At 36.5% G+C, this 27,795-nt stretch overlaps 1 protein-coding gene across 1 annotated transcript in view; it reads left to right on the top strand.

Annotated features, from left to right (window-relative positions):
* Positions 1-27,795, top strand: part of wash1 (WAS protein family homolog 1) — a 72,984-nt gene that overhangs the window by 31,700 nt on the left and 13,489 nt on the right. Inside the window, exons 3-6 of the mRNA XM_015353222.2 lie at positions 13,001-13,112; positions 15,668-15,814; positions 24,140-24,276; positions 25,754-25,889. Coding sequence (XP_015208708.1) covers positions 13,001-13,112; positions 15,668-15,814; positions 24,140-24,276; positions 25,754-25,889 — 532 coding nt within the window. The remainder of the gene's footprint in view (positions 1-13,000; positions 13,113-15,667; positions 15,815-24,139; positions 24,277-25,753; positions 25,890-27,795) is intronic.

Below are 27,795 nucleotides of genomic sequence, written 5' to 3'. Positions count from 1 at the left end.
AGTCTGTATAGTTCTGAGAATATTGTGTGTGTAATAAAAGTCTTGGTAAAGGTGCTTGATATAAAAAAATTGTAAAATTAACTCAAGGCAATGCTTGACTTCACAAAATCGATCAACAGAAGACTCCACTGAGAAGAAGGAAGCCAAACTTGCAAAGGTTGTAAAAAACCTTTACTTTTTAGGTATTCATCAAAGACTGATACTCAGAAAAAGTGCATCTTAACTGTCTTCAGTGATGTGAATGAAACATTACTAGAATTTGCCCTTTTTTTTTGCAGAGAATGAGTCTGTCTCCTACAGACTTTTTTTTTCGCTGGGTCCTACACACCAAATTTTGTTGAATGTGTTTTCTTGAGTGTACCTCAACAAAACCTTAGGGACCTTAGGGACTTTGATTTACCAAATTAATTATGACAATAGTATATGCAATTTGTAGCCTTTTCTGTAAAAATCAAAATTAATTTAGTAATTCTTATATGAAAGTATGAATTATGGCAGAGTTCATGTCTTCATTCATAATAGCGATCTTGTGAAACAGTCCTTATATTTTGTTCCCTGTAATTTACGTTATTGTAAAAGATTATTAAAAAATAGTGTTCTAATTGTAATACAGTAATGTAATGACAATTTATTGTACATGGGACAAAGCATGCTGCAATTCACACTGCCAGCTTTTATCTTTCCTTTTTCAGTTTATTTATGCATTGTAGTTATTAAAACTTTTTTGAGTAACTGCTGCTTTTGAAAATATAGGAATATTGTTTACCATTGGCTCAGAATTGATGTGCACTCAAATGTACCATGCATTCAGGATACTATATGTATTTTATCTATAACACCTTTATTACTTTGAATTGTAGCACTTGTAGGGAAAACCGGTTCAGGGACGCCAAATATGTAATCATAGTGGCTCTCTGAAGGCACCAGTTCTGTAGGGTTTGGGCATTTACTGAGACAATTATTAATTGTAGCAGTAAATCACAAAGTTGATTCTTTTGGTGGCTTTAGAATCCAACCATGCGATATAACTCAAACAACGCACACACACAGGTACTAATACACGAGGATACATTTATTAATACATAGAATATGTATATAAACCTAACAGATCTTATCGAGAGGGTTATCAGAATACAAAAGGTATATTCGGTCAGTTACAAAGAGTTATACATATCAAGAGGACATACGTTCAGTATATCATTCATTAAGACCGTTTCATAAATGAACTTGGTAATAACTTCTACATTAGATACTCAAACAAGTACATAACTCTTAGGAATTAAATTGATATCAACTGGTTTGGATAACAATTGAATTCTCGAGCTGTAATGCATTGAAGTTGAATACTCATCCAATCTCTGGGGATTCAGATCTCCTGCGGACTCAAAGAAACAGTTGCAGGCTGTTGCTGTCCAATCCGCGCTCTCTGGCTCCGTGCCAGGCTGTGCTGTGCGGCTTGCGACGGTGCGCTGCTGATGCTCATTGTTGGCTTTAACTAGCAAAGTTTGTGCACAGGAGAAAAGATGACTGTGGGTCCCAGCAAGTCAGGAAGAGGACCGGTTCGTTCCTGATGAAGAGCTAGGTCTGAATAGTAATTCAGCTGTCCACAGTTCCGACCTGTTCACGAGGCCTGCTGCTGGTTACTCTCTGGCAACCTCAACTCTAGACTCTTAGAACAAAGGAAAGTTCTGGCACTCGGACACACTGGCCGTTCCGTGGTTGTCCGGGCTGAGTCTCAGGATGGTCAGGAGGCGTGCTGCGAGAATGTCCTGCCCTTGGGAGCCTTCTGCTCCTGGGCCGTCCTGCCCTGGAATTTTCACAGAATCTTGTTGAATCTGAATCTGAATCTGAATCTGAATCTCTCAGGCTCTCTGTGTTGCCTGTTTTTACCTGGAGGAACTTCAGCTCATTGATTGGCTGAAAGTTCCATGGGCATCAGAGTCCCACGTGGGTTACTCGGCCCTACCAGTCCCTGATTGGTTGATCAAGGTGAGATATGAGTCACTTAGTCCTGACACCTAGTAATGCAGTCCAGATGTCCAACTGGCACTCCCTAGACAGATAGGCGCCAATGGATGACCATTGATCATGATAGCCAGGCTTAGCTAAGTGCATCCCCCTTTGGGAGCTGTCCTTATCAAAAGAAAACATCTTGCATGAATGGTTTCTCTGTGGCTGCACCACAGAGATGAACAGAGAAATGGAGCCTCATTTGGGAAGGCTCAGAAACACTTAATTCTGCCTTATTAATAAGCCTCGCCGCTACACACTGTAGCTTTACTCTCTACGTTTTGGGAAATGTGGGGCAAAATCACCAGAAACTTAAGTTTGATGTTTCTTGTGTAAATGTATTAATGAATTACAGAGATGTTATATAAATCGATTAAAGTTCACTCCAAAATTATTTCTCATCCAAAGAACCATGAGAAGAGTACTGCCAACTTTAAGCAGTACTGAAGAATATGTTAATCTTTCATCACAGATGTTGATTATTTTTTAATAATGTCCATTTTATCTATGTAAGCAGCAAAACCTCCTAAGAGAGTTGTCTTTGGTTTGTTTCCAGTTACCTTTTTTGTTGATGCATGTTTTTAGACTTCCCAATTATTTTTTCACTTGTCCATCGACGGTAAAGTACACTTGCCGCTGTACTACAGTACTTATATGACTGAGGCAAAACCTGTAGTGCACACAGCTCTTCAAAATCTGGTTACCATGAAGATGATTTAATTTCTGGCTGCAGGATGGAACAGGACAAATTGGAGCTGTGCTGTCAGCCAGAGAACAGACAAAGTACTGCGTGAAAACTTAACAGCACCTGTGGCATCTGGAAAACCAATAAAGTTATGGGAGCATAACTGTGAGTCCTATTGCTGGGGTTTTGTTTACCCCTCAAAATGTCGTGGACTTTGTGCCACATTTGCAGAGCATCAGACTCACCTAAAAGATCCCAAACCACCTCTATAAATATATATACAGTATATACAGTATTTAAAGCTACGTGACTGAATTAAGTAGAAACACCTTTCTGTGTAAGAGTAATGCAAAAAAAAACAGATGAAAAGGGTCATTTGGCCCAGGTTTTTGCTGTTGCTTGTTTGGATCCTATGTTAAGAATCCAGGAATCACATAAAACTCTGCCTTATAAAAGAGTTTATACAGCGTAGCTAATAGGTTTTCTCCAGACTCTCACAACTTTGCATATTAAAACATACGAAAGAAACCTGCAAATATGTAATGTTCATATAATTCCACTTCTTTCTTGAGACGAGGCACATAGTGCTGATAAATCTGTCACACAGTTTTTAAGAGTTGAAAGCGCATCTTTAGTTATATTTCCATTTTACTTTCTTATTGCCCTTTGTTGCCTTGTTCAACTCTAAACATTGGTTTTGGAAGATTTACAACTGCTAAATTATACAGATAAGTTTGTTTAAAGTAGAAATTTTAAATGTAACACAATTAAGTTATTTCTGCTATGCCACTTGCCAGGCCTGCACGGGCATGAAATTGAAGCCCGAACCCAGCCTGTACCCGAGACCTTGAGACCCACCCCGACCGAGCCCGAATGGTACTGCCAAATTTGAAACTCGAACCCGACCCGAACCTGAAATAGGTTGCTCTCTTTTCCTCTCAGACCGAGTAGACACACATGCACACATGGCGGCTGATTCTCACAGAAGCGGTTTTACAATACGAGCTAGCGAGCACGCGCACAAAATGAGTTCCGAATTTCTTCAAATAAAAATAAATGTAAAACATAAAATTGTAATAATTCATTTTTTTACTTATTAGAAAACAAACCCGGACTGAAACCTGGTACTTTGTCGGGCCCCATCTGGCTTGGGTCAGGTAGCAGACCTTTACTTTCCTCACTCAAAGTAGGCCAGAACTGAAATGGCATGGAAAATATACAAATACGATGCTTACATTAAATCACAATTGAATCTTTCAAGAAGAGCTCTCCAAATAGAAAATTGAATACATGTGATCTGTGCCTTTTGAACTGGTCAGATTTGAAATTACTTCTGTGCTTCAAAAGATCATGAGACACTGACACTGCTGAACACCAGGGGTCAGTCTGACGAACAGTCTAGTTTCCTAAGCTGATAAACTGATTTTCTACCTATTTAACATAATTGTTTCACTGACCAAGATCACGGGGGGAAAAAGGCAGTTAGTTCATTCATTGGAAGGTGATTTCAAATTTATTTTGTTGTTTTAAACCTGAAAACAGTCAGTGTAATATTTTACAAACAAAAATTGAAAATGAAATGGAAAAGTCTGTTGTCACTGTTTTTTTAATGAATTCTAAGTTAAAGTAGTCATTGATTGTTGCAGCCTCAGCACTCATTAGACCAAGTAGCTTTCTGATAATGGATGGATGGATTCATGTTTATCAGGAAAATTATGGCTGCATTGAAATGCCACACAATGTGAAAATCCTAGCAACACTAGTGAATTATCTCAATCTAAGTGTTGGATATTTGTTTTATATAATTCTTATTGTTTTAATGTTGAACCGTATTTCAAACTGTGTAGTTTATTTTTAAGAAATATGACTTATGTTAATAAGTTTTGCATCTTCAGTGTACCTGTATTTTTTGTTTGTATTTAAAAGTTTGTATTTTATCTTCATGAAGTTATTCAGTAATGGAATTTGAATATGTTAATTTGTACATATTTCCGCTGTTTGCAAGAAATGAAATAAGACTACTTAAAAATTAGTCTTGTGTAGTATGATGCAGCAAATATTTTGAGATATAATGGAAATGTTGGTTTCTGGTAATTCTTAATCCACTTGGCAGTTTTTCCATGACCTGTTTCTGTGTGTAATTTCTTGACACAGTGGTAAAATCAGAATTTCCAAGAAGGTATAGCAGAGAAAGGCAAAAAAGGTTGTGCTGAAGAAAAGTACAAAAATGGATTTTTGGAACCACCTTGGGACAGTCAGGTATAATGATTGTGAAATGCTCTTGTGACTTGTGACACTGTCACATCTGGTTAGGGAACGACCTTAGATGCCTGAAATGTCAGGTCCTCTTGAGGGTTAATCTCCAGGGATTCCTTTAAAAAATTCCTGTCACTTACTGAAGGCAGAATCGAGCCAATGACACGCCACTGTCACTGCTTCTACAATCACAGCTCTGTAATTGCATTTTCAATAGAAAAGAAAAGTAAATTAGAAAAACCTAGTGGAATTTCATCACCAGGAATGCTCTTTTATCCTTGGGCATTGCTAATATAAAATATAAGGAAGATAATGCAATGATTGATGATTTCACTAAAAATGTGCTTCCCTGAGGAGTACTGAGTGTATAGGGCTTGAGTAAACATTTAGTTTTTGACATGCCGCTGCAGTGACATGACATTGGCTTATTTCAAGGGAGAAAAAAAACACTTCAAAGAACACTGAACTGTTAGTCTTTTTCTGACTCTGGAATTGTGAATTTATCAAAGACAGGATATATTTAAAAATAAAGATATTTTCCTATTCTACATATTTCATTTTTTTTATTTTGAAATGAAATGAAAGGATAACTAGTTAGACACAGAAAATAATAAAATATATCTGAATATATTATCTGCCAAGTATTTTCAACATTATAAGCTTTAGGCTATCACATTCTAAAAGAATACAAGCTATATTAATCCTGACCCAGCCAATTAATTAACATAACATTACTTACTTTATTAACCCTTTACAATTTCTTGCATTAGGAATTATCTTTTCGCATACCCCAGCTTGCTCTCCATGAGACACACAGACACACAGATAGGGAGAGAGCCTGGGGTCAGCACGCATGGTCTGCCATTCTACAGCACCCCTGGAGCAGTTGGGGTTAAGGGATTGGGGTTGCTCAGGAGCCCAACAGAGTAGGATTCCTCTGCTGGCTGCGGGATTTGAACTGGCAACCTTCCAGCCACAGGCGCAGATCCTTAGCCACAGAGCCACCGCTCCGCCCCCATTTAGATCTTGCAATTTCACAACAGTGAAGTGGGAATAACCAGCATGAACTTGAAAGATGTCTGTGAAAGATCCTGTTGATATTCAAATATAATTATGAATTCAAAAATAAATATTACCATACAACAATACTGTTAAAGTTGCGTTATAGTTGTTTTTTGTTAGAAACAATAGTGGAAAAAAGGTTTATTTTTTTTACAATAACAGCTAGCTGATTTAGGAAAACCAATTTAGGAAAACAAAATAACTAAGAAGTTTTAAAAATAATACAGCCATGATTGTTGTATTCTTAGAAGACACAACTTCTAGAATATTGCGTTATAGAAACCAGATGTTCAATGGAAATTAAGGAGCTAAGGATAGAGAGTTTAGATTCACAATAATGAAGGTTTTTTCTATAGTAAGTGATCATATTAGTTTGTATTACTTCTGCATAGTAGTGTTTTGTGATAATTTTAAACAGAAAACAGTGAAAACTACATAAAGTAGAACATTTTTGTAAGCAATGTTATTAACAGTATACACTACTGTCATTTTAAATGTAACGTAAAGAACATAAAATACATCATTTTTATTATGGGAAAATTTGATTTTCTTCAAATTTTCATACATTGACAATGCTTTTTCTTTAGAAGAAAACTAAAGTGAAGAAAGAAATAACAAAGAATTGACCCTGCCAGACTGCTTCTCCAGTGACTGCTTTCACTGGGTTCAGTCTACACTGAAGAGAGTTTTGCTTCCGAAGAGAGGATAAATAGGGCAACTCACCGATACCACCTGTTAAAGCAATAACTCATGGAAACCAGCTAACATCCTCTCACAGTGGCCTTATAAAATGTACTTGAAATAATACAAATTAACTTTAATGACCCCTGGTTTTGAGAGAGAGAGATTAACAAATTGCGTACTCAAGGACAAGAGCTCAGATATGTCCAGCCATTACTAGAAAAAAAGGTGACTTTTTAACAAAGCTTTGATTTGTTTGTGATTTTAAAATACCTTTAAAGCGTTCTTGTTTCAAGTAAGATCTTTATGCGTGCTGTTAGGAGATAGTTGAAGCTGAAGTGTGTTTCCGGGAGAGACAGCTCAGTTGTCATGTTATGTAATGCATCTATTAATATTATTTAACTTGTCTTACTTGCCATTCCTCATGGAGAAAGAGAATGAAAGGCTGCTGGTTAAAAATTTGAGTGTGTGCCTCAAAACTTGTTTGTGATGAAAAATTAAATGAAAAACTGTTCCATGAGACAAAATGTGGTAATTTAAGAAGGACATACAGTATCTAGTCAAGCATCTGCTCAAATTTGGAACTTGCTGGGTCATAGGCATAGGTACCTGCCTTCCTCAGTGATAAAATCATATTCAAATGTCTCAACAGTTAGTTCTGCAAAGTGTATATGAAAAAAACTAAGAGCAGTTCATTTTAGGGGACAGGGAAGTCCATTAAATGAATCTTATGCTGTAATAACAGCTACCTAAATAACAGATAAATTCCCTGCACAAATATATGTGTTGATATTAATCCTGTGTTTTAAAGGAGCTTTAAAGCGATTGAATTGGTTTCTATGGCAACAACTGGAAGAATCACAAGGATCTTTTCCAGCCAAAGCAAGCTTTGGAAAATAAGAGTCCTCAGCATCATTGCATATGAAGAGAGCGAGTTGACACCTGACCTACATTACTGGCTGCAAATGTGTTGGTGTCTCATTTAGTCACACAGAACCCGATTAGGTTGCAGACCCCTGTTGACTGGAGAGAAATGTATTTGCTTCACGCCTCTTCTTTGAATTCTTCATAATTATTTACTGGGTTACCTTTAGTGAGATTGACAATGAGTCAGTTTAAATATGAGAACAGTCAACTAACAATTACAGTTTCAAAACATATGTTTTTTTTTAGTAGAGTGGCACAGTGGCAGTGTCCTTTGCATTGCGGCCTGTCAGCTCTCGATTACTTGGTTTGATTCAAGACTGGTGGGCCTTCTGTGCGGGGTTTGCGTTCTCACCCTCTGTTCATGTGGGTTTGTCTGGGTACTTTAGTTTCCTCCAACCATCCAAAGACATGCTGGACCCTGCAGAGGATTAATATCCCATTCCAGGTATGGCCTTACCTAGTGCCTTATACCCTTGGGACTCCAGGTTGCCATGACCTTTACCAGGAATGCCATGTTGGATTATAGGTATGCGCAATGGGAGATACTATATGACAGAATCTTGTTTTTATCTAGTGTGATGCTGTGAGGGGCATTGTCCTTAAAGGATCCAATAATTACAATAATAATTAATACCTTTTCCTGCATTAAGATGACTACGACAGAATTCCAGCACACAGTTTATTGCTATAACGGTTATAGCCTCCTGAGACAGAGAGAAGGAAATGTACTGTACCACAGTAAGACCTGAGGCTAGAGGAAAAGGATGCCTTGACTAGACCCAAATATGTAAAGAGCAATATAACAACTTGAAGACCTGAAACAAGAGAAAAGAACTGCATATGGCAGAAACCTAAAGATCCATGTGAAAGGCTTAAATTGAGGAAAGGCTGGAGGGAGGATGCTGAACAGAATACAAATCCACCAAGGATATATGGATTGTGAGTCTGGAAAGTCCTTTTTTGTTTGTTTTTGGACAAAAGGTGTTTTCCCACAAGAAAAACAGATCTGTGGCAGATAAGTTGTCCCTGGTATTTAGTAGAAGAACCTTAAGTTAGTTTGTCGTCTTAGTTTTCCTGACTGACAACTGGTGTGTTGTCACCAGTTATTGGTGTCTGTGTCATGTTTGTGTCCTCCAAGACATCACAGTAGTTAACATTTTAAGCCTCAAATATATTGATTTGATGATATAGTAAGGCAGCAGGAATTTCATAAGGTATGGACAGTCAGCCTCTCGTTAGTTTGGGATTGCATTTACTGTACAACAGATTTCAAGGTCTTAACTATAAGAACAGGGAAAAAAAGTCCAATAAATTGACTGCCAAATATTTTTCCATTTTTTTTTATTTACCCTTGAACAATGTAAACATAGGCTCATAATATGCACATAGTTATTTGCAGTAGAGGGCAGCTAGGTTTCTTCATTGTTTGGATTCTTGGGATAACACTGAGCTCAAGTGATGTGATTTCATCAAAATGCCAGGCATTCATTGTTTGGTATTTGAGATGAGTTATAATTAACCAAATGAGTGGATTCAAAATCTCAATAAACATCCAATAAAAGCATTTTTTTTTAATTAATGAAAGAACATTCAGGGCAGCCTATTTGTAACAGACTTTGTACAGTGAATTAAGTGTTTTCCTTTAACAACAATTTGCAAACTTGTCAAGGAAAACCAGGAAATTGGCGCCATGTAGAATGTTCCTGAAATGATCATATACAGATGATGTGTATGATAACATATACAGTTCTGATCTACAGTATCTGTGCCCTCATTTTAGGGATACAGTGGCTACAGCAAGAGAAGGTCCAAGCAGTTACTTCAGCAGAATGAGTGTATTGTAGCTCAGGGGCAAAACTGACTCACGAGAGATGAAATCAACATCTTTTGTGAGCAAACTTAAAGCGCTGGCAAAAAAAGTAGTGGATTATTTTATTCACAGATGAATGCCAGTTTACATTTGAAAGACTGAAAACAGTGTTGTACTGAGCCTAGTAAAGACTGTTAAGTTGTTCAGTCTAACTGGTGAGGTGGAGGAATTATGATAGTGTGAGAAGGCATGTTCTTTATTAAAGAATGCCTTTAGTGCAGATTGAGGAGAACCTTACTGCTCAGTGATATGTTGATGAAATCACAGGGCCTCAAGAAACAAAATGTCAAGGTTTTGCCATGGTAAGCTTTTTTCATCAATAGAATGCATGTGGGTCCTACTTGCCAACGCAGTCAACAAGAGATACAGTAGCTGAAACCTGCCAACCTTCAATCAATGTGGCTTTCATACTGAACGTGCTGCTGTTTGATACAGAATAAGCAAATGTACAGTAGATATTGAAAGAATGTAAATAAAAGGCTTTATTAATCTTTTATGGGTTTTTAAACTTGAGAGTTATTTGAAAGTAATTGAGTAACTTACAGAAGATTGTACAACAATCTGGATATTGTCACTTAAATTGCAACTTAAAATACGTTTAATGTGACCTTTACCTTTCCTGCTTTAAAGTAATTTCATACAGTAGGTTTAAAACACAGGACAAACGTTTTATTTCTTTACTGACTTGTAAGGAAACTTCTTCCTCTCTTTCCAACCTCTGGCGTTATTGTGGGTTTAAAAAAAAATATTACATACAGCAATGCTGATAGTACTATCTGAGACATTAACATTATCCACTGCCTGATTGAGGCCTGAAAACCACTGTTTAAAAGCATACTTCATATTTAACTATTTTAAACAGAGCTGTTGTACAGTAGTTTAACATTAAATTCCAGGATATATGAATTATCACAAAGGATATAAAACGGTTCATAGAGGTTTATTGGTTAAGTTTGTTTCTGATCCTTTGAGTAGTGTGTTGTGTCAGTGACATATTTCTTGTGTAATAGTTTCTGAAATCTTGTCCTAGGAGAAATAACTCCTTAGGTTGTCAGCAGAACATGCTCCTGTGTTTTTCTGGGCTCCAGCTATGGAGCATATTCAATCGTACACGAGTGAAAACTGTGCCATAGAATTCTATATTTAATTATTCCAGAGTAAGGGAGGGATGTTAATATTTTCCTAAATAAATTCCTTCTTAAAGAAATCTTAGGCTTAGTATTTTTGGGGTGTCTAGTCTTATGGGATGAAAGTTAAGTGAAGGATTATTCATAAAGATGACTGGCTGAGTGGCTGTATTCATGCTTTATACTTTAAAGTGAGCTGTCAGGTTTGCCTCCTGGCCTGTTTTGAAGTAGGAGCTTAAAACTGATCAGTTCTCTGCAGCCCTCCTTTGCCTCATTCCAGGCCTGTCTTATGACATTTTTTTTGTTTCATTGTTGTCCTCCTTCAGCTTTTTTTCTGTGTGATAGCAACATACAAGGCCTTTTGAGATGAATGGCTCAGTAAATTGTGGCACATTTTGTAAGCGCTGAGCTTTATGTTTTTGACAGTGGCTTTTAAGCTTTTCCTCAAAACCTAGGTTTGCATTTTAAAATATTTCCAAAGAGAAGCCTGGATGATTAACGCATTTTGTCATGAAAGGAAATCAGTCTGAATCATTAGCAATTTACTATTGTTTTTAAAAAAGGAAGGGCTTTGCTTTTTAAGTTATGGTTGCCTTCTGGGAAAGAATGCAGTAGGTGAATAGGGGATATTATTAATGCTTAAAATGTCTTTATTTTGTGATCGTTGATTAACCAAAGTGAAAAGGAAGTGTGTCATATCTTTCTAGTCTTAATAGGTCTTTATTTACTTTTAGTTCAAATAATTTTACCTCAGCAGCTATAAGTTTGACCAATCAGCAGAAGAGAAGAAAGCAGTTCTCATTTTCTTTACTTACTACTATTACTCTCCTAAATAATGGTATAAAACTGTTCTTAACATTCATTCTGTTGGATTGCCATTACTGAAATACAGTATGGAAATTGTGTATTTGCTGTCTGTGTCATTTATACAAAGGCTGTTTTGCAAAATGGCAGTGATTGTAATGCAGCTCTACGATAAGTGGTCTGCAATCAAACAAACAACTAAACAGTAGCTACTTGTGTACTGGTAAGACAGAAAAGGTATTACATTTTCCATAATAAGTAGTAAGTAATCTTTGCAGGCTGTGGTGGTGCACTGCTGGTAAAGGAATATGCTGTAATGGTCAGTGAGGTCATTGGGCTGCACTGATAAAAGCTTGAGTTGCAGTGATGTGCAGTTGGTGGGGCTGTGCTGTAAATGTGCTGTGCAGTAACTTCCTGATTGTACTGTAATGACATATAAAACCATTTTATTAGTCTCTCCAAATCTGCCAAGAGTCATATCTATAGTATATGGATTCTTGTGATTTACTTCTTTTGTTTAAATTTGAAGTTGGGATTCCTAGCTTGTGCTGTACCTAAGGTTAATGACTGTAGACTTGTTCAATGGAACAAAATAAAAACCTTCTCAGACAGATCTATCACAAATAATCACAAATCACACTGCATACCACACGTGGCCTGAATGGTTGTTCAACTTTTACAGCATCTAAATATTTTTACATGAACTCAGTGGCTTATTCCACATTCCAGTGCCATGATTTTCTGATTAACAGCTGTCAGGTGAAACAACCCAAATATAATGACTTGTTTTTTATTGCACTTAACACTATTCTTGCTTCAATATATAAAGTTATTATAAAATCCACTTTTCTGTATTATTTTTTTACTTTAAACAAAATAAATAAAAGACAGAGTGCTTGAGATTGAAAATGATAGACACAGAGTCCTAAATGTTTTTTTTTAACATTAACATTACTTTATTAACCCTTTACAATTTCTTGCATTAGGAATTATCTTTTCACATACACCAGCTTGCTCTCCATGACAGACACACAGATAGGGAGAGAGCCTAGGGTCAGAGCGCAGGGTCTGCCATTGTACGGCGCCCCTGGAGCAGTTGGGGTTAAGGGCCTTGCTCAGGAGCCCAACAGAGTAGGATTCCTATGCCGGCTGCAGGATTTTGATCCTTAGCCACAGAGCCACCGCTCTGCCCCAAAAACAACTGAGATGTTTCAGGTCTGATTCACCAAAAGCTGTCTTTCCTCTAGGATGCTGCTTTCACTTATCTTTACGGAAAGAGAAAAAATGTCAATATGAAAAGCCATTGTGACAACCAGTTAAGTGGGTGAATTTTAATCTTCAAAAGAGCCCTTAGGATCAACGTTCTACAGTTTTTGTACATTTAAGAAACTTTCTGTCATGCTTCACACAGAGTTTATCAGAGAGCAGAGCTATGCTTTGAACATGTGCTTTAACCTGTGCTCTCTGTAATAATGTTGTCTTAAGTCTTCCGTGGGTTTCCTGTGAGCCAGAACTTTTGTGCTTTTTTCCTTCACATTTTGATGTCTTGAAAATTGGCATCTCTCACTCCTTTTCCAGGGTTTCCCAAAGTGTGGAGAAGAACCGAACCCAGCTCCAGGCAGTGACAGATCGTATCCACCTAGCCCAGGCCCGTATTGATAAAATTAAGGGCAGCAAGAAGGCCACTAAGGTAACAATGTGATGTGATGTAAGTGTGTTCCTGCACAGGCTTCTCTTAAAAATACAAACTCTGTGGGATTGCTGAAATGAAAGAACTAAACTTTTTTTTTTTTGTCAGTGGTCAGAATTCAATAAAATAATTCACTCACCATAGCCTGCCAGAGATAAGTTTAAAGCCGTTCTTACTTTTACTTTTTATTTTTTACATTAATAGACTGACATATTTTAATTGAACAGTATGTCTTCAAAACAAGATATTTTGTAACACGTCATTCTGCATACTTTGTAAAAGAATGAAGTAACAGGATATGTTATCATACTTTTGTACCATAAGAGACAAGTCATTTGTAATTAGTAAATAAGTCATTCACATTTAATCTAGCAGTAAAAAATGAACCTCTTAAAAAGTTCAGTTGAATTTACTGTTGTTTTAAAGTGTTTACTCAATGGCAAGCAATGTTAATTAAACATGAGCTAAATCTAACTTGTTGTATGTACAAAGCAGAATTTTGTAAAACTTCTTCTCTTCTGCACAGTGCATTCAGATTATGTAGTCACAACCTTGGTTTAACATCTTACCTACAGGATCATACCTCTTATGGCACATACAGTGCAGTCTGTAAGTATTTGGACAGTGACACAATTTTTGTTGTTTTGGCTCTGTACTCCAGCACATTGGATTTGAAATAAAACACTGACTATGAGGTTAAAGTGCAGAATGTCAGCTTTAATCCGAGGGTATTTACATCTACAGTATATTAGGTGATCCATATAGAAATTACAGCCCTTTTTATATATAGCCCCCCCATTCCGTGGGTCCAAAAGTAATTGGACACATTAACATAATCTTAAATACAATTTGGCGAATTCTTTGCAACTGATGACTGCCATAATTCTGCGACCCATAGACATCACCAGACGTTGGGTATCTTCCTGGTGATGCTCTGAAAGGCCTATAATTCAGACATTTTCAGTTCCTGCTTGTTTCGGGGGCTTTTTGCCTTCAGTCTTGTCTTCAGTAAGTGAAATACATGCTCAATGGGATTCAGGTCAGGTGATTGACTTGGCCGATCAAAAACATTCCACTTTTTGGACCTGAAAAATTCCTTAGTTGCTTTAGCAGTATGTTTGGGGTTATTGTCCTGCTGCAAAGTGAAGCCCCGTCTAATGAGTGTTTTGAGACATTTGGTTGGATCTGAGCAGATAAGATGCTTCTGTACACTTCAGAATTCATCCTGCTGCTGCCATCTGCAGTCACTTCATCAATAAAGACAAGTGAGCCAGTTCCACAGGCAGCCGTACATGCCCAAGCCATGACACTACCTCCACCATGTTTCACAGATGAGGTGATGTTCTTTGGATCATGAGCAGTTCCTTTTTTTCTCCACACTTTCCTCTTTCCATCACTCTGGGGCAGGTTAATCTTTATCTCATCTGTCCATAAGGCTTTGTCCCAGAAATCTAGGGGCTTTTTTATGTACTTTTTAGCTAACTGTAACCTGGCCTTTCTGTGGCCTTACTTACCAGTGGTTTGTGTCTTGTGGTGAACCCTCTGAGATTATGCTGGTGTATTATTCTCTTTATGGTAGTCTTTGACACATCTATGCCTACATCCTGCAGAGTGCTCCTGATGTGTTCAACAGTTGAAAAGGGGTTTTTCTTCAAGATTGAAAGTATTCTTTGGTCATCCACTACTGTGGTCTCCTGTGGTCTACCAGGTTGCTTGCTATTGCTAAGCTCACTTGTGCATTCTTGCTTCTTAACAATGTACCAGACAGTTGATTTTGACACACCTAAGGTTTTGGCTATGTCCCTGATTGATTTATCCAGATTTTTCAGCCTCATGATGGCCCGCTTTACTGGCATTGACACTTCTTTGGTCCTCATGTTGAGAGACAACAGCAGCAGACTCCAGATGCAAATGCCGCATCTAGAATCAACTCTAGACCTTTTGTTAGCTCTATTGTGCTTAAACTAACGATGCAACAACACACAGCATGCCAAGAAACAACTGAGCAGCCAATTTTCCAATTACTTTTGGACCCCTAAAATGGGGGGACTATGTATAAAAAGGGAATTAAAGCTGACATTCTGCACTTTAACCTCAGAGTCAGTGTTTTATTTCAAATCCAATGTGCTGGAGTACAGAGCCAAAACAGCAAAAATTGTGTCACTGTCTAAATAGTTACGGACTGCACTGTATGTGCCGTAAGAGGTATGATCTTGTAGGTAAGATGTTAAACCAAGGTCCTGACTACATAATCTCAGTGCACTATGCATAAGAGTAGAACTTTTACAAAATTCTGCTTTGTACAATTTGTCTTACATACCGTAAAGTTCCCCTTAATTCAATTGGAGAAGTAATTTCTTACTTCTTCAGTGATCTGCTGACTTAGTAGGGCAGCAGGTGTATAATGGTTATCATGTTCTTCCTTGGTAACTGGTGGATTTTGGTCCTATCCAACATATGAAACACTGTGGGATAAAAAGCACTATATTAATACTGACAATTATTAGTGATTGATAAATAAGAAATTAAAATGTTTTTTTTCCATCTTTTGATAGGTATTTTCTAGTGCCAAGTATCCTGCTCCAGACAAGATGCGAGACTACTGCTCCATCTTTGCAGGAGCCAGTGACCCAGCAGCACAGAAACGCCCTCGTTATAAAGTGCAGGGCAAACACAAACCTCTGGATGATAAAGCACTGCAGGTACACCTGGAAAACAACATTCTTTACTTAATCTTCTTCTCCTGCATGCAGTCTTTTTTCCATGATAAAATTTTGGTAACAGTTTCTGTCACTTTGTTAATGAAAATTAATGGGGAAAATACAGCTTCAAGTTCAATTTCAAGTTTATTCTCATTATACTCATATACAGGTATATGGTATAACGAAATGCTATTAAGCTAGTTCTCGGACGGTAAAAAGTACAATAAAAACAACAATACAATTGTATAAGAAAAGAAAGAGAGAGACAACAGGTAATGTGCAAAACAACAACAGGTAACACGTAATATGCAAAACAACATCAGATGTGCAAAATCATACAGTGCATCAACAGAATTAAATAAAGGATAGAAAATTATGGGGAGTGAGCTTCTTGACATGTGAGGTAGAGGTAGATTTCAGTGTGTGTTTGAGTTTTGGTAAGAGAGAAGGCACTGTGAGGTTCAGATTGCAGGTGAGAGAGGCTGGGAGTTTAATAGTTTGATAGGGCGGGGGTAAAAACTGTCTCTGAGTCTGGTAGTCCGGGCCCGAATGCTCCAGTACTGTTTTCCAGATGGTAGAGGGTCAAACAGCTTAATGTCAAAAGGGAGTACTGTACAAGATTAAGATTTCAAAATGCTAACTGTTTTATCAGTTGACTGTCTGTTAGTCTGGATATATGGAGTTTGATTTTGGGTACTATGGGTGCTCCAGTTTACTCCCACAGTTCAAAAACATGCTGATGGGTTAATTGGCTTCTGGCAGAACTGACCCTGGCGTGAGTGTGTGCGTGTCTGTGTCTGTTTGTCTATCCTGTGGTGTCCCATCCAGGGTGTGTCCAGTCTTGCACCCATAGCTTGCTGGGATAGACTCAGGCTTCCCTGCCTTCCTTAAGTGGATGAAGCAGTTAGAAAATGGATGGATTATTCTGTGTAGGAATCATAGTCTTTCTCTGAGAAGCATCTGAATGGAAAAATATGTACAGGCTATGGCCTCTATTTAAATGACAAGATTTTTAATGTTTAATGAATTTTTAATGGCACAGTGCTGCTGCACATAATACCATATCAGAGGTAGAGATCTTGACAAGTTAGTCTACAGTGCGAAAGGGGTCTAGTCTTGCCCAGGTGCACAATTCCCTCTTATTTCTGTTGGCATTTGTTTACCTTCAGCTGCTTGTATAGACAGTGGAGTATTGGGGGTAAAACTAATGCTTGTTTCTTTTTATGCTACACAGGATAAAACGTATTACATGTGCATCCATTTGTACTGATGTTCTTGCAACCAAAAAGCCAAAAGCTGAATATGACCTGTCAGAACAGTTCAGTAGAGGATAGACATTCATTAATCTGTAGCCAAATAATTGCTACTGTGCCTAAAAGCTCCTGTCTTGTAGACAGTCACATGTCTGGCATTCTTCCTAATTATGCCCCCAAGTGTCCCATAGCCATGTTAGCCAGCCCAGCTGTTAGGTTCAAGAAGAGGAAAGAGGCACTCTGCACTCTGTCATATAGTTTGTACCTTATGCAATATGATTATTTAGCAGACAATGTAATGCAAGGGCCACCTTACTAGAGTGCTTAGACTTCAAAAGTCATCACAGTCAATTCTGGTAGGATGCCTATGGCCTGCGCAGCTGTTACCCCGGACACAATTAATTCTGCAGCCTGGAAGCCAGAAAGGAACTCAGGAAGGGTTAAGGCGATCTTTGTTCTATAGTGCCACCTGCTGCTGACTTTGCACACCAGCAGATTGGGATGTCAGAATAGCACAGATGGAGATGATGTATGGATATTGTTTAAGATAGCACCAGTTGATTGAACATCACTGCCATGATAGCCTGTTAATAAAAACTTTAGAAAATTAGTCTCTTGTGTTTTTTGCTTTATTGTAACTACCTGGTACAGCTCAGTTAACATTATATTATTTAAATTTGGAGTGAAATCAAATAAGATTCTAAATATTTGCAGTTCTGGCACAATGTGTATATTAAGCTAAATTCATACGTACAACAGAGCATATGATGTTAGTGTGAAGATCTAGAAAGAGGAATTAAAAGTTAAAGCGATTATTAAAAAATGTGAAAAACTATTCTTGGTGTATGATAAGTCTCGGAAAACTAATCTTACAGTTTTGTTCTGTTATTTTTAATATGATATCAGAGCTTTAGCCCTAGGTTTTATCAGTACATTTAAATAACTGAACCACAAATATTAGGCATATCTGTTTTAGCATCAGATACTAGCCATCTAAGTAAGACAGGTAACTAAAATATCAGATTGGGTACTAGTATTTGTGCTGATCTCTGAGGTTTCAATAACATCCATGTTTCTTTGCTGCCTTTGTTATTTTTTTCATTTAATACCTAAGGCATTATTTATAATTCATGTCTTCAGTCAGAAACCTTGTAGAATAAAACATGAAAAATCATCTGGTAAAAACTGCTGAGATATTTATCTTTTGCCAGTGACAGATGTTGTTACATTTGTTGTTGGGCTTTATTTTCTGCAGTACTATGTTTATAATTAATTAGAACAATTAACTAAAACGATACCACTTATCATTTCCTGTCTTTTGAAATAGCCATACTTGGAACAGTTCTGAGACTGAAAGAAGTCTGTCACAGTTAAAGTTTGTTTCTTTGCCCATTTGATGATCCCACACTTGCGTCAGTGCTCCAGATTAGAATGTGATATATATACGGTAGTTATATTTATGGTGTTACAGTACCTTTTGGTATAGTATGCTTCTGCTAAACCATTGAACACGCATGATTTACTATGTATGTAACGTTCAATTTAAAAGCACCATAAGAGTCAGTCAGACCTCTAACCTAGAGTGTCATGTTTCGGCTTGTTTGTATCCTTTCAGCGTGCCAGCTTATACCATTTAAAGACTTTTCCTGTAACCCATTCCCACTGAAATCTTTTGCTCCCTCAAAACCTCATTGTAAAAAAAATGTAACCTAATTTTCCTGTGATATCTGCTTTCAGCACACTGCTGTCTTATGAGTATTAATGACTGTACTGTCTTCATAGGATACAGTATCTTGCAGTTGTTAGTTCTGTTTTTATGGTGAATTACTGGGCTGTGTCATGTTTAAGTGGTGCAAACTGAGTATGTTCACTTTTGGAAAAAATATTATAATATTATAATAAAATAAAAATACAGTCAATGCAAAATTAATACAGTTTTTAAAAGTAACTTCTCTTGACTCTACTTCTGCAGTGGTTGTGGGAGGCAGTAATGGGATTGTGTGGTTATATTAGTATTATGAGATTTTTTTTAAAGGTATTTGCAAATGCAGGAGTTAGTGCCAACTGGGATCCATTCTATTAAGAATATGCCAATGTGCAATTTGTGAAGCTTGGGATTACAAAGATAATTACATTGCTTACTGCTGCTCTAATATTGCTGTAATATGTGCTAATAAATAAATACAGTAGCAGTTTACACTCAGAAGTGTAAGCAATTTAGAGCAATACATTTGTTTTTACCAACTGACTCATTTTATGTCTGTTTTAGCAATTTCTTTTTTGTACATGATTCATGAAAAAATATTTAAGCCCATAATGGCTTCTGTTAATATTAAACAGCAATTAAGAATTATCCTTTCTAGTCATATTACCTCTCAGAGTTATATAAAGATTAAATTATCCTTTTGGAGGTGATATTTTATAAAACTACTCTTTATGCAAGCCAGAATTTGGTTGCTAAACAATTATCATTGTGGTTGCCAAAAAAGATTTGAGTGTGAACTCTCTCAATTTTTATAGTCAGTGCACCCGTGATTGTGAGTGTTCTCACTTATCATTAGAACTGTCAAAGTTGGATGGAACTATAAATATTAAACCATCAGAAGCAATAGTTCTCTGCATGGTAACGGTTCGTTACGTTCCCACTTGCTCTGCCTTTTTTGATAGAGTTGGGAAAGTAATAAATTATTTAAAGATCTACTAACATTTTTATGTATCGACTACCAAATTATGTGCTGCTGAAGAAATTGCTAACTTTTGTAAGTACAGCATTGCTCATTTTGTGTTCTATTTTTTTCTTAATTCCTCTTCACTTCTTCTTGAATGTTTCCAAGAGTGCAAATTTGTTAGATGAGTTCCAAGGGTTACATGGGGTCAAAAAGTGCATGTTAACACACAACTTGTTTAATTCTGAGTGATTCATTTAAAAGTTATCTACAAAAATTCAAGGTAAGCTTAATGCTTAGGATGATGACTGTCCTCACATGAACGAGGCACTTATTGTTAGATTATTCAGGTTACTTCAAAATCGGCTAAACAGATTTTACAGGTAATTGTGTAGTGGTTTGTTATTTTTTATGCAGTGTACATGCAGTTCAATTAAGGTGGATCTGCAGTCCCAATTTCTCAGACCAGTTATTTAATCTCGGTAACAAAATAAATTAATTTACAGTATCACGAAATTGTACAAATTCCGAATTAAGCGCAAAATCGTGAACTTTGTGAAAGTACTGTATGGTCTCCATTTTGTCTAATTTTGTGACACGCCCCTTCTTGCTCACTACTCACTGTAAGAACTAATGCAATGTGATATAAGAGTGAATTAGTACAGGTTGTGCAGCAAACAATTCACCACAGAAATGTTTCAACATGATTTGCATGCAGAGCTAACAAGTAAGTTATATTTGTCGGCAAAACCATCTTGAAGTCGAGCGCAATATTTCTGTTGGATTAAATGATAGGGGTACAATGCGTTACAATGTAATGGATGTTTAAAATGTAATAGGGCCCCTTCACATCACTAGAAGTTTTGTTGCCTCGTTCTGAATCCAGGTGTTGCACATACCTGGAAATGTAGTCTACTTTGTAATGTAAATTCAAGGTTTTATAGATTACTGTGTACAGTACATTTTACATTTTCACTGTGGTTTGAAATGCACTCATCAATGCCAATTCTTTCTAACCCTGAAATATAAAAATAGTGTCACAGTTCCTCCTTAACTGAGAGGGAATATGTATAAACTAAATTGTGATATCCAACTAATATATGCAAAATTCCAAATGCTTTTAAACAGAACACAGGTACACCTAATCACATTGCTTCCAATTACATTTTTTAATTTAGTATAGACTATGTAACTTATCTGCTGTGATGGGCTTCAACCTTCTCTTTGCTAACAGTATTTATTGAAGCTCATAATTCAGTTTCATCAAAGTTATTATTTAAAGTTTCTCCCAATATTATTGTCTCATTATATTATAGCATCTGCCCAAAATATCCATGGCTAATACTTGTTAACTCCCATACATTAATTATGTCTAACAAAGAGGTCAGTCAGAAGTCCGAGATTGTGTCTTTATGCTAACGTACTACTGGATAATATTAAAGGATTATATGTTCACTATAGTTTGAATGTTAGTAGGATGCTTGTTTTAAGGAAATTTTAATGTTAGACCCTTAGTTGCTTTAAAGCAGTTTTTTGAGTGTTCCATTCCTGTTTGTGCTTAGCACCGTTGCTAAGCAGCAGAAGTTTTTATTTCTTCCATCTCCTACAGAGCACAAGGAAAAGTGTTTTCAGGAGACCAAAGGTTAATTAATAGGAGTTAATTGAATTTTTGTCCTCTTATACGTGTGTTTCATAGTAATTTTCTTTTTATTAACTGCCATCTGCTTTTGATAAAAGCTGAGCAGACGCCATGCTCTGGTCGGCTCTCTTTGATAGTGAATCTTGAAACAGAATTTTTAATCCCTGAAGACTATTTACATATGTTCATGTAGTATCCCATACAGTTCATTTGTTTGAAAGCCTGTGATAAATGGAACTTTTCACATGCTCATGCAAATAATTAGGCTGATCCAAGGAAAAAGACAGGGATTCGTACCTACAATTTCACTTCAGTGACCTACAAATCACTTCACCAGATAAGATTACTTCCCTTAACATCATAATGAAAAAAATATATTAAAAAACAAAACTGCTTCTAATCCATTTGATTTTTAAGAGTTCATTCCAGATCGTGGGTTCACATTTCAGAGTTAAATATGTTTTCTGAACTCTCAGACCTCTGTTACAAATTGTTACTGTGCCTCCTGAGAGCTTTCTTTTATTTTTGTTATTTAGTAACAAAAATTATTAATTTGATTTGCATGGAGATTACTCTAAATAAAGAGTATGAAAGCTCTCAGCTGCATATGCTGAGCAGTGGTTTCCAGAACTTTATCAGTGTATCTCTGCCTGTCTTTGTCATTATTTTTCACTCCAATCATATCATCTCATGTCATTTCAGCAGGTTTAGTCTTGTGGCTGGTGAGACTAGTGCACATAACCCACATTTTTATACTATTTTGACAGTCCTTCACTTTTTTTTCCTTCTCAGATATCCTTTTATCTTGAAACTGAAAGTTTAAAGTTGTGTTTCAATCGAACTTTATATTTTTAGTACCACTTCTTGACAATTTCATTTTTTTCTTGTCTGATATGAAGGCTTTAAACCACAACATTCCTTCATACCTACTATGTGCTGTTTGTTTAATGTGGATGTTTCAGGTAGACTTTCTGTCAATTCTGGCTACAAAATGTTGTGTTTTGGATCTTTTAATAGCCACATTTTGAACTTATTTTCCTCAGGGATCTATGTAAGGACCACTGCTCCTCTTAATTTATACAAAGGATCTGAATTCAAGTATATTTTTAACAACAAACTAGTTTCGTTTACAGAGGGTACCACACTAGGAAGAATAGCAAGCGCTGTAGATGTGGCAAATGACATCCAAAAATATTGACATATAATTCAAGACTTTGCAAACACCTGACAGATAAAGACAAGTGCCAGGTTTTACATGCAGGTGATAAAAAAAAGTGAAACACTGAGTTAGAAGTAGCAACTTATTAAATGGTTTTATGTTGACATATCATTTAAATCTAGACAGTGTGGGGAAGGAAAAAGGTTATACACAATACTATTTATACAGTTAAACACAGAATTTAAAAAGGGTGATTTTATAAAAAATCATAACATACTGGTTAGGCCTTATTTAGAATGTTGCCTACAATTCTGGTCAACATTTTATGAAAAAGAATACTGGAGTCAGTCCAGAGAAGAGCAACCAGATATATTATGGGGTTTAAGGGAATGTACACTGCCAAGCTGAAGGAACTTAAACTTTCCAGTGTTGATCAGAGAAAACTATAAGGGAACCTGATACAAGTATTCAGAATCCTCAAAAGCATTGATAAAGTCAATCAAGCAGATTTCATCAGAATGAAAAGTGAAACATGAACCACACGAGGGCACAAGTACAGAACACGCTAAAAGTGCATGTAAAACCAAGAACAGGAGGCATTTTTTTACCCGAAAGGTAAAGCCATGTTAAGGCTTGGGCTTTCAAGAAAGTTGAAGGTTTCTTTCAAGAAAAAGGCTTTATGAGGTCTTTGGGGTTGATGAGCCTCTTGTTTGTAACCTTTCTTATTTTTGAATAGCTACTATTATTTTCTGCTGATTTTGATCTACTGTACATTCTTCAATATAATAACAAACTTGTCCATCAAGTCAAAACTTTGTACATCAAACTTGTCCAGAACACTTTTCTGTGTTGTGGAGCCTTATTAACTCACCATTAACAACTCATAACGATTTTTCAAGCCTCTTTAAGTGACACATCAGCTGGTTGTCTAGAACCTACTGGCTTTTCTCATTTTCCAGGACATTTAGACATTTATTTTGTCTCAGTTGTCTCAGAAGCTGTCTTCAGAAAAGGAAAATAATGCCTGAAATGATCAAGAGCCTCTTGTGATGTGTTGTTCGAAAGGAGCATCCAAGAAGTGTTTTTCTCAGTGCTTTTATTAAGGAACATCCTTAAAAAAGGTCCTATTCCCCTTAGTCATATCAATTTTGCATGAATGGAGGTTGATGGAAAGGCATGTAAGAGAAAAAAGCCCTGATAAAAAATGAATGGAAAACAAATGCTAAGCTGCTGAGCTTGCAGCTGATGCCAAAGTGCTGGCGTGTGTTAATTCAGCCTTTGGATTGCCTTGACGGAGATCGAAGCTGACAGCAGGTCTTACGCAAAGGGAGGTTATGTACTTTCTAAAGGGGTGCTGCTGTTTCTAACATCCGTCTGAATCAGGGATTATACATTTTTGAGTTTAAAACAAAAATGCAACACAAAGCTCAATTTTAGCAGGAAGAACAAATAAAACAATACCACATAAGATGCATAAGTATGTGTTCCCATGTTTTGATTTCACCCATGTAAATTTCACCATTCAAAAGGAACTCTTCCTGTATCTGTGTTTGTGCCAGCAGTGAGATGTGATTTTCTCTGGAGAATAATCTTTTACTCTTTCCACAGGAGAAGCTGATGTACTTTCCCATGTGTGTAAATGCCAAGAGACACTCAGAGGATGAAACAGAGGAAGGACTGGGGAGCCTGCCCAGGAACATCAGTTCAGTCAGCTCACTGCTCCTCTTTAACACCACAGAGAACCTGTAAGCTTGGTTGAAGTCAAACATTAATAAATGAAATGTGATTTTGTTCAATATATGTGGAGCCTGAGGGACTTCAAGCTCAAGAGCATATCAAAGTAGTGTTGTTTGTCACATCTCCCTCCTAGAATGTCAATTTTGTGATCCCTATCACTGTATCCATAAAAGACTGCGTCTGGTATTGATTTGGTGTGGCAGTTGAGGAGAGCTAATGACTCTGTGTGCAACATTACAAGAAGTAATACCAATTCTCCTTTGTAACAATTAATTTTGTAGCACGTTTCTAAGTAGTCAGTCCAAGAAATGGTTTAAAGGAAGGGTACAACCACAGAATGTGTGCCCTTTAAGTTTGCAGTCTGGGAAAGTTTGCACTACGCATACTTGTTATGGCAAAGGACTTGATGAAATGGTCTTATTTGATCAAAATGAACAAAAGTTAATAAAGGTAATAAAGAGAAACCTTTCATTCTTATCCTCATAATCAGAAAATGGGCAAATCAAGCACTGCTTGTTTGGCAGACAATCTATAAGCCCCATTTCACGGTAATGGAGCTGCTTCAGGCATTCTAAGCTGCTTTTGAATGTTTCCAGGACTAGTGGCAGACAAACAGCTGTTCAATTAAAGATAAATCACTTTCTCTCTGAATTAACTGTATTAGATTGAAATTAGCACTCTAATTGTGTCACAGCAGTAGTAATGGTCTAATTATTATTAATATTTTATCCACCGGATCTTTGGTCTCCGTTTCCCACTTTTTTGTCTTAAAACCTGGAAAAGGCAACATTATTGCATACTGTATGTGTACATTAACTGTCATGGTTCGGTTAGTGTTAGAAAAATTGGAGTTAATCTTGTCTGGTTGTTTTTCACTCTCAAGTGGCTGCAACAGCATTAAGGCCTTATCATGATGATAAAAAATCTCACTAGCAAGCCTACTACTTCTCAGCATCCAAACGGCATCAATAACGTACAGCAAAACTACACTGCACAACCCATGACAGAAGATATCCCTTTTGGTATCAGGAAAACATGTATTTTTCAGACAGTTCCTGCTGCCTTGTCATTTTGTTTGCATCCTCTATTATCATTCTTTTATCTGCTTTTATTTTGTTCTTCTTCATTCTCTTTTTGTTTTCACTAGCTATGGTATCTGTCTTTTGAGGCTCTGTAGCACTGTCTAGACAGTGATTGATTCTGTGCCTTTCTTATTAAGTAAATGTCTGTTTCAGTCACACTGCATCAACATTTTAAAATATTTCTGTCCTTTTTTATGTGCTCTTTGAATGAACTGAAATGTCGCCAAGTCAAATCAGTTGGTTTTGTTCAACTCATTAAGAAAACTGTGTCTGTGCCTACAGCTGACATACAATAACTAAATTAAGCACCTGGGCTTTATTTTGAAAGTACCCTGTAGCCAGATAGCCCTTTATTGAGTCATATTTCCATGTATTTCCGTCACTTCACTCTCTGTCAAACTAGATATAAGAAGTACGTGTTCCTGGACCCACTTGCGGGAGCTGTGACAAAAACACACACCACCCTAGAGACAGAGAAGGAGGAGAAGCCCTTTGATGCCCCTCTGTCCATTACGAAGAGAGAGCAGCTTGAGAGACAGGTATCACTCTTTTTTTCTACCTTCCTTCCTCCCTCCCTCCAATTGTCCTAGAGCACAGGGGTCTGTTCAGAGCTCAACGATCTAAGAGATGAGCAGATAATGGAGAAGCTTTTCCAATAAACGCTTGAAAATTGGCAGCCTATAAAACCATTTTAATGATCACAGAACAGATGTTTAGCTTTACAGCCACCCCCCTTCAGAACCGTGCCGAATTGTGACATTAAAAAGTAAATAAAACTCTTTACTGATCTTCCTTGAATCAGGAATTAAATGGTTTGTTTAAAGGCAAAGCTTTCTCTTCCATTTATTTTGATATAGATCAGTTGATTAGTTGATCAGCAAAAATCAGCAGCATTGTCTGAAGATGCAAATGAACCTAGTGAAGGTGAAAGAATTGAAATTAAAAATGAAAGAATTGAATTTAAAATGTAAAAGGATACTTATTTTTTCATTAACCTATCTATCAAGCAATAGTTATTATTCTCCTTCTTGCAACGATGGCCCATTTTGTAGAATTATATGTGTATACAGTACATGGTTTTTGTGGGAGTAAGTGACTAAAAATGTGTTAGCACATTTGCAAAGAAAAATGGAAGAAACTCACATCATGCCCATGTGCAAAGTTAGTTGGAATTTATCCAAAGTCATTTGCAGCTCTAATTGTAATATGTAATCAACAAATTTTATTTTTGTTTACAGGTTTTTGCTGACATTAACCCTTTTTTACCTATAAAGGTGTTCTGTTTGTGCATCTGAAGCTTTGATTAAAAAAAAATAATTAAAAAAAATGTGCATACTTCATGTGTAAGTTAAACAAGGGACAACATTGACAACTTTTTCAAGGCACTATAAATTCATTTGGAATTAGCCTGTTATTCCACTTGTTGGCATCACAATATTCACATTTATATGTTTGGAAAGAATTAAAAAAAATGATGCAAAACATTCTACGATAGGGCATTTTCCCAAATTCATGCTAATCAATCTTTTCAAAATCAGGTGGGAATAACTCAAAAGAGCTAAAGATTAGAAGTCTATGCTACTCTCTATATAGTACTTTGCACTTTAGGAGTGATGAAACTGCAAAAGTAAACTTTAATTCACTGCTTTAGTAAACTCCAGGAGCATTCTTCAAATGACTCTTGAGTAAAATAGGACAGGGTATATCAAATTCTTGGGTCTGTTCCATTCTTCACAAAAATGTAAATCTTCTTGTCAAGACATGCTTCAAATGAACAAGTACTTTTGGCTTGCAACAGCTGGCCAATGACAGTGCAAAAAAGGATGAAGGGGATGATAAATTAGGATTTTTTTATTTTAAGCCATGAAGTTAATACTTAACATCTGCTTAATTTTTATATGTATTTTAAGAGTTAACTTAAGAGTTCTCTTTCATCTGTGAGTTTTCAAAATACATTTAGTTATTGTATCACAAGATTTAAGTTTTCAAAGTGTTGCCATGAATATTAAGTGCAACACCTTAATATGTAAATAAAGCATTCCTTGAGTAATAAATGAATAGGCTCCAAATGATTTCAAGGTACAATTGATAGTGTGAATAATCAGTGAGCATTGCTGAACTAGGTAAGGTTAGCTATACACTAGAAAATAGCCTTTAGTCACTTCAGTGAAATTGACCATACCACTTTAGTTAGTTAATAGACTTGGCTTGAGTAGCCAACTCTAGCATAGAACTAGTTCAATATTTCTGTTCAGCATAGGCATATGGAAAAAATATTAATTGAAATTGACTGTTTTATGTAAAATAATATGGCTAGTTCATATGAAACCTGAATATATTTTGGTATAGTTTGTTTTTTAAAATCTAAAAAAGTATGCACTTAAATGTGATATGGCCTTTCTCTTGTTTAATACAAATTGCCTATATTAGCTCAACATCTGGTGG

This window comes from Lepisosteus oculatus, chromosome 7 (assembly GCF_040954835.1).
Source record: "Lepisosteus oculatus isolate fLepOcu1 chromosome 7, fLepOcu1.hap2, whole genome shotgun sequence".
Lineage (NCBI taxonomy): Eukaryota > Metazoa > Chordata > Actinopteri > Semionotiformes > Lepisosteidae > Lepisosteus > Lepisosteus oculatus.
This window is presented reverse-complemented; position numbering and strand designations above follow the sequence as displayed.